Raw genomic sequence first — 12,077 nt, forward strand, 5'->3', positions numbered from 1 at the left:
TCGGACGCCAACGCCGCGACGCATCTTAGTCCCCATCAGAGATAAGGCCCCAACACCGACTTTCGGACTCCTTGGAATCCACACCAAACCCCCCAACATCCCCAAGCCAGGGTGTATATAAGCCGAGACTTCATCCAGCCCGGGGAGTTCTCGTTCTAGTTGCTGTTCTTGTACAACACCCCTTTCTCTGTTCAACGTTATTCTACTGTAAGTGCCAAAGTCATAATAAAGTTCGATAAAAGAGAATTAATAGTTGGGCTACGACTCAGCTTTCTTTTCTCTCGCAACCCAAGTACCAACTTTACGTGACATTTTGGCGATCCGTGCCAGGATCCATCAACTTCAAGAAAACGAAATTACGCATTTCGGCATACGTGCATCATTGAAGATTGAGGGATCAGCGGACCTCTGCAGATCAGCTCACTTTGCGTGAAAACGACTTCTACGGAAAGCGGACTACGGTCATCACCAAAACTGAAACTGGTCACGAAAAGAGGAATATTCAGGTAAAGAACTGGATGCTTTTAAATATTATCGTACTCGTCGCAATAGCTTCGCTAGTACAGACTCCAACAACAGTACAATAACCACTATGAGCAAAAAATCAGAAGACACATCTTCTGTTAGCCCTATGGCTACTGCTGTGGATCCAAGTATTCGGGCCATACTAGACGCTATGCAGAAGCAGAACGAAATCAAGTTAAGAAAACTGTTAAAGGAGACTATTAAAGCAGCGACTAGTCGGAGTTATCAGGGTAGTTTAGTTTCTCATAATTTGAACAAAAGCTTGGAGAAAACAGACGTTACTGTAGGAAATGAAGAAATGGTTTTGAAAGAATTTTCAAAAGAATTGCAGTCTAATGTAGAAAATTCTTATGAAAAGAAAGTATCAATTGACACCGCTTCACAGGATTATATTAATCTTATATTAATCAGACTTAATGTTTGATGTCAATAGCTCAACAGAATACCAGAAAGAGTCTGTGAAACGAAGGAAAGAAGATATTGCAGTATTGTATAATGATTTGTCACCATCTTCGTCACAAGATACTCAAAATTTACAAGAATGGTTTGACAAAAAAAGTAAAAGTTTAGGAGAAGCAGAAAAAGATCATAACAAGAAGGATAATATTTCAATGAGAAATATTTTGGACGGCGATACAAATAAAGAAAACCAAATTGAAACGAAGGAATTAGAAGCAGTTAGTAAATCAACTGCTGAAAATGATACAAAATCAATAGACAACGTTGAACAAAATATATCATTAGAATCCATACAAAAAGCAAGAGATAATGCTTACAATAATGAACATTTGCTTATAGAAGAAGACCAAATGATGACAGCGAAAAATGCGTGTGACACTACAGAATCAAAAACTTCAGCAGATCTTATGTCGAGAAATTTAGATGCTAATACACAAGAGAAGTCTTTAGAGAATAAAGATGACAAGAATCCATCTCCATCTATGTTAGATAGTAGTAAACGGAGCTGTCGTTATAATGTTGCTGCAAAGCCTGCTACTTCGCCAAAATTTGAAGAAATTGTTTATAATCAAACCAGACAATCAAACACAAATAAAATTTTGCGAAGCGCTTTAAAGACGAAATTAATCGAAGACAAGTGTGAAATAATTAATAAACAAAAGGCATCGGAAAATGTAGAAAATAAATTTGCCAAAGAAGAAAAAAGAGGTGTTAAACAAAAATCAATTTCAGATAGTGAAAACGAAACAACTGATACTCGTCAACGAAGGGAAGTTCTTTTAACGAACACAGCTAGTGATAGCGATAGGTATAAATCTGTAGAAAATGATAATGCAGTAACGGGTGTAATAGCAACTGATGAAGCGAAACATAGAGGCAGACCTAGGAGATCGGATAAAGTCGAAGTTAAAAAAGATGAAGATACAAGGAAGATCCTACAAAATGAGAAGGGTGGATTAGAAGAACAAAGAAAACTCGAAGAAGATACAAAAGAAGAAACTACAGAGACAGAAGTCAATTCAAAAGGTATATTAAATAATAAGTGCGATTTACTTGATACCGAAAGAGCTATTGAAATTAATGATACGGTTCAAGATATTAAATTTACTGAAGGTAGAAGCCGCACTCAAAGTGATATGGAAGATGTAGTAGAAGATTCACAAGAATTATCTAATAAAAGTAAGTTATCAGAAATAAGGATTGCACTTAACAAAATTGAATATACAAAAACTATTTTACGGAATAAAAAGAATTCATTAGAAAGAGAAAGAGGAGTAAGAGAAAAGAAGAAAATGTACAGACAGAAATTATTTCAAAAAATATATCAGATGATAAATGTGATTTGCTTTAGAAAAAAAAAAAATATTATCCACAAACTACATTAGGAATTTATCTATTTTAGTGAGGAGAAAGAGAAAGGATAGAGGAGTTGATCAATAGACTGTGGATTTTGAAGCGTTTATGAAAAACGTACAATTTTAATAAAATATTCAATGTAAAGTCTTTGTTATAATATTCAAATAAATAGATGAAAAAACTGAGTTTGCATAATTACTCATGGCTTATTGATCAATCATGCGACTCGTTCAGAGGTAACTCGAGTTGTAAAGGCGACAATTTATTAAAAATGGTATATCTGACGTACGATGCATTTGCTCCTGTTAAACTATTTAAATAAGTATAAAAATCACGCGAAAAAAAATCTACTGAAAATAATGTTGAACTAGTTAATAATAATAAATCATATAGTGAAACACAAACCTTAAATCAAGATTTTAAGTTCAAAAAAAAAAAAAAAAAGAAAAAAAAGAAGAAAGAAGTTGATAAAATGACAGCAACATGTAGCAGCAGGCGAGAGAAAATAAGCCAAATTTCTAAAAGAAGAAACGATGCTCAAGAACTCGAAATTTCTCGAGTGGATATGCTAAACAACGAATTTAATGAACAGTTGAAAGAACGTGAAACAGCAATAGAAGACTTACATCAAATGTTAAAGCATCAATCGGAAATTCATAAAGTTACCTTAAATGAAGTAAGTTTGAAAATAGGAGAACTCTCTGATAAAATTAAATGTTTTAAAGGAAAAGATAACCAGATACCGAAACGTAATGAATTACTCGAAGAAGAACAGAATAAATGGAGAAGTTTAGAAAAAATGATTACAGAAAAACTTGAAGAAGAAAAATCCCGTTAGGAAACAGCTGAAGACGAAGTGAGAAAGCTTTCCAAATATAACGAGCAACTTCTAAAAGATTATCAAGAAATCCATAAAAAAAAAAAGAGAGAGAGAGAAAGGAAATACGCTGAGGTTGTTCATCATAATCACAGGTAAAGAATTAAACATGTACCTCAACTGAAAGATAAAGTCAATCGACAGGATTTATATGCGAAGAACATAAGAACACAATATATAGAACAGCACAAGATGATCGAAAAATTGAGAGCAAAAGGAAAACGTGTGCATAATAAAGGTAAAGAGAACACATAATGTATCTCCACCAGGGGCGCATGATCCAAAATTAAATAATAAAATAAAAGGTTTTGTTACTGAAAAGTTAGAGAGATTTCATGACAACAAAAGCATTGCCTGTGCAGAGTGCAGTGTATCAATGTGCACTAAAAATGCAAGCAACGTGACGATTACTTTTAGAACACCACAAGCACCACGAAAACACAATCAAGACCAAACAAGATCAAGTTCAAAAGTGAAGTTACGCGAGCTTATTACTGCTAACGACCAAAAATTGAATTACGATCCCGAGCATCAACTCGCTGATCTTCAAGTAGAATGTTCCGACAAAGACAGGACGACACAAGAGTTCGAGAATCATATAGAGGACATGAAGGAGGAAGTGCAAAAATTAGAATTGCAATTCGACGAGTTACAAAAAAAAAACACACACCCACGTAAAAAGAGTTCAATCTTTTGGAATACAAATTGAAGAACTAACAATAAAATTAGAAGAAATAACATAAGTCACAAATATGAAGTTGACTTGCTGGAACAAAAAAAAAGGCCAAACTTAATTCATGTGTTAGTAATTCAATGGAGGAACGTGAAGCTGGAGCTAAAGATGCAAAAGAGATAAAATGTAGTTCTTGAACCACAAGGACAAATAATCTGCCCTTCAATGTGAACTAAACGAACTAAAGGGTGAATATGAAAAAGTGGGTGATTTTGGATATAAATATGAAGAAGAAACTAATAAATTGAAACTGGATTTTAGTAAAGTAAAAGATATGAACGAACAAAATAATTTTCTTAGAAAAGAACTGGAAAACGTCCAAAAACTTTCCAAAGATGTTAATAATCGCTTACTCGAGGCGAACCAAGAATTAAAAGATTCACATAGAAAACACACTCTTATTTGAAAATTGAAAAAAAAGAAAAAAAAAACATCAGGAAGAATTAGGTGATATAATAAAACTTCATGATGAAGAAAAATATAAACTGATACAGCATTGGTGTTCTGTAGAATGTCAAACTGCCATAAAGGGTTACATTGATGGAAAAGTGCAGTAAATATTTAAATAACAATCCATGACTTCTTAAGTAATTGTAACAATCTTGATGTTTTACTATGGAACAACTACATGAAGTGCACAGTGACATTAATAAAGTAGAATCATCGATAAAAGTAGATGTATCTTCTTCATTAATATCAGAATCAACGACTGATATTATAAAGAATGTGCATGATATTCCAGAAAATCAAAAAAAAATAAGTCACAGGAATGTACAGATAATACAATTCAAGATGGTTTAGTAGTAAATAAATGTGATGTAACAGATTTAAATAAAAACAAAAAAAAATTTTTAAAGTAAGGAAAGTAGTGAGACAGAGAGCATAAAGAACGCTGCGATTAATGAAGTAGAACAAGAAATAATAAATAAGGACCCACAAATTGATGATCAATATAAAAAAAAAAAAGATGAGAAATTTCAAGAAGAGCAAGCAGAGAATACAACTGAGATTGGAGATCATTCAAGATATGCAGGTGACACATCTTTAGATAAAGAAAGTACGAACGATGTTGAAATATTTAATACAAATGAGGGTGAACAAAACATTGAGAAACACAACGTTTGTACAGTGTTAAATATAGATACAGTTAGTGTTACTAATGCTCAGTGTCAAGCATTAATTAAAACACTTGGTGAAACTTTTGATGATAAAGCCCAAACATTGCATCTCACGGATACAGACACAGATTTGTCTAAACTAGTTGATAGTAGTTCAGAAGTAATGGTACTGACTGTAGAAACTACTATATATTAATGATATGAATGAAAGTACGGAAAAAATATTGTTTTAACTGTACATGAAAAGGATGCTGTTGTAAATTCCAATGAAGAAAAAAAAATGTTTCTGCAGAACAAAAAGGAATGAAGAACGCTGAAATTGTAAATGAAGAATTTAATTCGATAGGTTAAGCACGAGAAAGTGATGGAACAATTATAGAAGTAATTTCAACAGAAATTGTGGCTCAAGAAGTTTCTGAAAATTGTAGCCAGAAATACAATTATGACATATTAAATCATACAAAGACAAGAAACGATTCTATAACTCCTATTACCTCAGGAGTAATTAGTGATCTAGAAACTGCAGATGACATTGATATTAAAGAAAAGAATAACAAGAAACAACAAATGGAAATGGCAAGATTGATCTTTTGATAGTTCACATAAAATTAATGTAGAAAAGAAAATTATTCATAATAAAATTGTCGTACTTATACATGTTGCTAATACAGAAGGAAGGAATAAATCTATAAGTGAAGCAGATAAAGTGCGCATAACTAACAAAAGAAGTGTCATTCAGGATATCTTTGATGATTGGGGCATTGAAAATGCAGAAGATGACAGTCAGTCGGTATCTAAAGCTCCAAATACTGTGGAAATTGAATTGAAAAGTTTACTAAATGACACAAAAACACGAACTATAGAGGAAAGCACAGTTGTACTGGTTGAAGAAGAAATTACATGCATGGAAAAAGAACCAGTTGTAGATGCTGAAAAGGCTTTAGAAGTTGCTAAACAAAACAAAGAAATGCAAGTATCAAAGGAACAACTGGATAACAATCAAACTATAAAGAAACAACAAGATAGTATAAAACCATTACTCAAAGACCACTAACTCATTCTATATCACAGGCTGTTAGAAAGTCTACAAAAGATTCAACACGTGATACTGCGGCATTTCGTCAAACTTAGCAAACTATCCCTATTAATCGTAGTCGAAATTTAACCAGCCAACAACCTTCACAGGTTGAAATAGCAAAAGCATATACCATGACGAAGAAGAACAAGTACAAGTCGAACCAGTCAGAGTCCAATTCCATCGCTCCATACTGAGGAAACACCAAGATTTTGGAGGACCAAAATCAATCTAAAGAGGGGGGTATGTGACATCAATCACATCTCAACCTACATCAGTGATAATACATCGACACCCGACCTTCGGACACTTTTGGACACATCACCACCTTATCATCATAGCATACACCAAGGCTGTGACGCACCTCCGTCCACATCAGAGATAGGATATGGACCCCCGACCTTCGGACACTTTTCTACATCATAACCTACACCTAGCCCCTCAACATCCTAAAACCAAAACGTATATAAACCGAGACTTCACCCAGCTCGGGCAGTTCTTGTTCCTCTTCTAGTTGCTGTACTCATACAACCCCTATTCTCCGGTTCGGTGTTATTTTGTAAGTGTTTATAATAAAGTTTTATAAAGGAAAATAAGTAGTTGGGTTACGACTCAGCCTTCTTACTACCACCCAAGTACCAACTTTACGTGACAGGAACCGCCTCGGACCTAAGACTGATAATATAGGACTTGGGTTAAGTAGTAGAAAGGTAGTCGCGATACACTATGTGGTTTTTAATAGTTCTTACACACGGTGTGTACGCGAACCTTTCCCACCAAACTAGATTAAGAGTGGGGCCGCTCCACTGGGATACGTCGCAAGAGAGGGTAGGAGATCCGACCGGCCTTGGATACAGTGTCCGGCCGTGGGAGGGAGGAATCCGTCTTCAATGTCTCTGCCATGTACATAGCTTTGTTTCCCCCTCCTTCCATTGTGTCTAAGGCATGAGCCTGCTAGGTAAGCCTTACTGATGAGTCCACTAGCAGGCTCTGGACGAAACACACTTTTTTTCTTCTTTTTCTCCGTCTTCCTTCATATATCCGTGATAATTGTAGGCTGCTGGCTGTAGATGTCGCTTTGCCGGGGTGTAGTACTGCTGTATTTCCTTCTTATTTAGATGTCGTGGAAGAAACATCGGACTTTGGAAAAGTACGAGGTGCCGGGATTTGAACCCGGGATCCGAACGTTTGTACTCTATGGCGCTAACCACTGCGCTGCCGTCGTCCGACACTAGTTGGTTTCGAGTGGTGAGATTTGCGTTCTCGTGTGCCGCCACGAGAGGAAATCTCAGTGTGGGTGTGCTTTCTGAACGAAAAACGCGGATTCGTTGTTCACACTTTTCGTTAGGAAAGTGAGGGTGCCCATTGATTATAGCCAACGTTAATGAACGAAGATAGGAGGAGGAAGCCTCCTACCAACGTGGCTCGTGGGTGACATTGTTTATTGGAAAAATAACTACCCGCTTTCTCCGTTATTTGTAAGAGTGCGCAATAAACCTAAGTATTGTTCTAAGGACCATCCATAAACCGAAAACACTTACAGGGTTAGAGATTCCTTCAAGCTATTAAGATTACGTCAAAGGATTCAGTTTATAGTATATAGTATGTAGTAGATCAGTATATAGTATAAAGCTTCAGACGGCGCACGGACCATCGTACGTGCCGTAACATAGAGAGTTATAAGAATATACATAAAATATAATTAAACATCGCAAAAGTAACTTAATTAGAAATGACTAGAATGTATGATGTATAATATAATGAATTCAAATTGTCTAAAAAATATTACAAATTTATAGAGATTTTACTATAAAATGCTTTTAATAGAAGCTGATATAGTTATATAGCATTTTCAAGCATTTACGAACATTAATGTACGAATTTGAAATTAGCAATATTGAAGCGCGGTACTCGGAAAGACGAATGTACATGGATAATTGTATGCACCAATCAACGATACGGTTATAATTGCATGCTTGATAGAAAAATATCATCGTAAAATTGATATGATTTCATGGAAACGCGTCTAACTTGGTATCTCGAAAGTATCTTGAGCAAACTAATTAGCGTGCCTGTTATGTCTTTTAAAATGTAAATTAACATGTAACAAAGAAACCTTCATCAATTTGATTCGCTTCAAACTGCGCAAATAAGTAGTATAAATAATATTTGTGATAGATTTGGCATAAATTCCATGTTTCCTTTAATATTTGCCTTTAGAAAGTCCAATTCGTTTCACGATTATACAAATTACTAAAAAATGTCTATATTAGTAATTTATTTATTTTGCATTAATCGTGACATGTTAGTTGCATTATGTTATATGTAAACTACCACAGAGGAAAAATGATAATCTTTCAGTTATTACTTTTCTGATTTTAATGTCATTTTATGAGTACTTTAACACGAGGTACTTGTAAATGAAAACAACCAATTAGGTCTAAAAACATAAGCCTGTTACCAAGACTCTTATTAAATTGAACAAGCTTTTCAAAAATCGAACGTGTATATTAACGCGAACTTATTATTTGACTGATTTGACTGATTTGACTGACATCCGAAATTGGTGAGATCATATGAAATTTTGCTTTTCGCGGTTCGGTGTATAAGAACGCGTCACCGATTGCTCAACTTTCGATATAAAAAGCGGATCGAGTCTACCGGATTATCCTACAGACACGCATTAATTCGTAAGAGTTAGTCATCATCTGGATAATAATTATCTGAAGAAACTTTCAACGTGAAAATATAAAATTTTCATTGATTACATATTGCGTTCGCCATAATTGAAAAAATGGTAAACCTTCGATCTCATCTTTCTAATACACATTTTCTTTACCTCGTGATAAATAAATTCTTGGAAATTTAGGAAAATTTTCAGTGATCATTTTAAGGAATTTGACAAATTTTCAACGAGACTATGTGACACCGTTAGGTAAAAGTGATTCAAATGTAGTAGCGATATTAAACGAGAAATCTATAAAGGTGTCATTAGAAATTCTAAGAATGTCTCTGCATCTTTATCTTAGGTATTACGCCAATAGTTTTCATTACCGTGATGTAATATTTATCATGCTTATTTTGTACGTAAAACGAATCGTTGAAATATTCCCGCAGCTAACGAAGCATTTCCCAAAAGTTAAACCGAAGAAATTAACGCGAATAGTTAAGTGAAATTTTTCCATTAACTTGCTGACCAACCGGCAAATAAAAAATCATAAAAATTGTTTCAATGTGTTGAGGTCACGCATAACTTCTTTTTTCATTGACGATTACCAAACAGGTAAAATTTCGAAATTGTACGAAGGCCACGTGACCAGATCGTATTGGAATTTGAAGTGCATGGAAAAAGACAACTCGAAGTACAAACCTTGAGCTGTACTACTCGAAGTACAAACGTGAACTAATGGATGCAGAAAAGCAATTAACGCCAAACATCCGAACAGCATCTTGGAGCCCGTCATTGTTCTGAAATAAAAGAAGTGACGAATTAAAAAGACGCAGGACTAATAATAATAAAGGAAACTTAGTTCGTATTATAAATTGAATTTACATCAGAAAAGAAGCACGATCAAGCGAAACAGATCGTAGAAATGACAAATATCATCGATATACGTTTCAGTGTAATTTCACTTTTGAAAATTATTTAGTTTAATACGATCGTATTCATCGCTCTGAAACTTTCATTGTGCTGCAATTTGTGCTGCGTCTTTTTAATTTCTCTATCTTTCTGTGTTTTCGGAAAAATTACTTGAAAGATTAAGAATTGCTTGCCTTATTTTATTTTCGATTAGTTAGGATTTGATTATTCCAGGTAAGGTTTATTATTTATAACAGGTTTTATCACTTGTTTATTATTTAGGAGTTTGTTATTTTAGGATTAGTACCTTTTAGGATTTCTTATCCTTCGAGTTTCTGTTTCAGATATCTAGGATTATTTATTCGATTAAGATAATTTAAGAGTTTCACAATGTACAAAGAAATAATCGCGTGAAATTTAGATTTATGCTTTAAACGTATTAAATACGCGGTAATTTCAATGTCTATAGCCTCGAACGTGTTCTGATTAGTTGTGTCATTGTCTGTGACATTGAAATCACAAAAATCCATTGCAAGTGTGCTGTCATGCAATGTGGATGTAATTGGGTTTTTTGGGGTTAGGTTGGGGTTAGGTTGTATCATCTGATTTGTACAGTACTATTTTAACGCAAGGACAGGAAAGTTATTATATATTTCCCGTCCATTATTTGAATCGTTGTGAAGTGTAACGAATTATATTCGATTCGAGGAGATGTTAATGAATTACCCATTTCATATGTAATTACATGGAAATAAAAATCATTGCAAAAATAATTGATCTAATGACAACGGAATTTCCAATATTTTTTTGTTTCGTCACGTCTTTTTCATAATATATCTTTTATAGGTACGTGATTTATTAATCGTTCGAATGGAAATAATTATTCGTATAATATTCAAACGATTCTAGCCATAAAATAAATTAAAACGATACCTGTCAATGATATGCAATCTGCGTATGACGTCAACCTCGATCTATGCTTATACAAGAAATTTTATCAATCAATGACTAGATATACAATAATCAAATATTATAAAATTTCCTGAAAACCTTTAGGTGTTAATATCTTTAATATTTGCAAGTTATTGTTTAGCGCTAATTAGTTAGAATGTAACAAGTGGTGTACCAGAATTGAGATAATTAAGCCACACGAACAATCTTATTCAGATCTTTTTAATTTTTTAATTCTCTTTTGCTCTAATACTTCGTAAAATTAATCTTCATTAGCTACTACACTTCATAGAATAACAAGAGATAATTTTTCTTATATAACGTTTCATTCATAAAATCTATCATTAAAGTATATCTTCATAAAAATATCATTCCATACTAACGGTATATTTGGTGTCATACGATATAACAGTTACCAGTGATGACATATGTAACTTTATAAAGATATCTCGTTTTATTATATATTAAAAGAATGTACTCATTGCTGCTATATTTCAGATGAAAAAAGGAGGCAACGATTTTACAGTAAAATCGTTCGTTTACAACTGATTCATTTACATTTCATGATAATACTGTGCATTCTGAATATGCTATGATTTGGTTTAAAATAATAAATAGTCCATTCTTGCATACTATTGCTCCAGCTTTACTTGTATTTTCGATATTGGTATAAATAGAAAGACAATTAATGTCGTTCGAGTCTATTTTTGGATCATTTATATTACGTTTAATCCATATAGTTATTATATGAGACATAGTATCGTAAAATTTGGAAGAATAAAACGTTCGTACAGGAAGTACATTTTATAAGAACTCCAACAAATCTGCGTGTGCACCTAAAATACAAACTGATAGTGATTGTTCATAAGTTTATATACATTATCTAATGTCAATCGAAGGTATCAATTCTTTTTCTCCATAAGAGTACTTTTTCCTTTATATGTGTTCAAAAATACATGTGTTCAACCGTGAAGCATGTGTCACCTACAACGAAAAAGAGTTTTCCTATACTTAATATTTCCTTTATATACCTATGAGAGTCTATTCTTCGCGTAGTATGAAATTATGAATAAATCTGGAATATTGTTCAATCTGAAAAGAAAAATAACTTATTGACATCATTCATTGATACGAGATTCAGAATGTTTGTTTTGTCTTGCAGAAAAAGAAGGCAGCCCTCCCTTTCTTTTAATGTGAAATAGAAAGCGAAAATTTGAAAACAGATTTTTTGGAAATTTATTTGCAATTTTCGTTTTCAATATCGTGATTTTCTTCCCAATGGTACTGTACTTTCAAATTTTCCAGTATCCCTCTAAAAACAAAAAGTCGAACCTCGTTATTGTTAACGTAGGCATTACAAGGAAGCGAAGTATTAGAAAGCAGCTCCTTTTTATTATGGATTT

At 33.5% G+C, this 12,077-nt stretch overlaps 1 protein-coding gene across 1 annotated transcript; it reads left to right on the top strand.

Annotated features, from left to right (window-relative positions):
• The first annotated feature begins 592 nt into the window (after window positions 1–592).
• On the top strand, window positions 593–6,122 carry LOC117240869 (myb-like protein X). Its single transcript, XM_033506884.1, has 9 exons — window positions 593–826; window positions 959–1,010; window positions 1,270–1,479; window positions 1,717–2,163; window positions 3,487–3,865; window positions 4,372–4,503; window positions 4,808–5,234; window positions 5,534–5,644; window positions 5,808–6,122. The coding sequence occupies exons 1-9, from the start codon at window positions 593–595 to the stop codon at window positions 6,120–6,122; spliced, it is 2,307 nt and encodes a 768-aa protein (XP_033362775.1).
• Window positions 6,123–12,077: the final 5,955 nt, after the last annotated feature.

The sequence above is a fragment of the Bombus vosnesenskii genome, unplaced genomic scaffold (genome assembly GCF_011952255.1).
Source record: "Bombus vosnesenskii isolate JDL3184/JDL3185 unplaced genomic scaffold, Bvos_JDL3184-5_v1.1 scf7180000015031, whole genome shotgun sequence".
NCBI classification, from domain to species: Eukaryota; Metazoa; Arthropoda; class Insecta; order Hymenoptera; family Apidae; genus Bombus; species Bombus vosnesenskii.

Excerpts from the sequence above, each read along its gene's own strand:
- LOC117240869 (XM_033506884.1), top strand. The coding sequence starts at position 593 with ATGAGCAAAAAATCAGAAGACACATCTTCTGTTAGCCCTATGGCTACT. Across the intron at positions 1,011-1,269 it reads GAAGGAAAGAAGATATTGCA|AATCCATACAAAAAGCAAGA; the intron begins GTATTGTATAAT and ends ATATATCATTAG. Across the intron at positions 5,645-5,807 it reads AGAAACAACAAATGGAAATG|GATATCTTTGATGATTGGGG; the intron begins GCAAGATTGATC and ends AGTGTCATTCAG.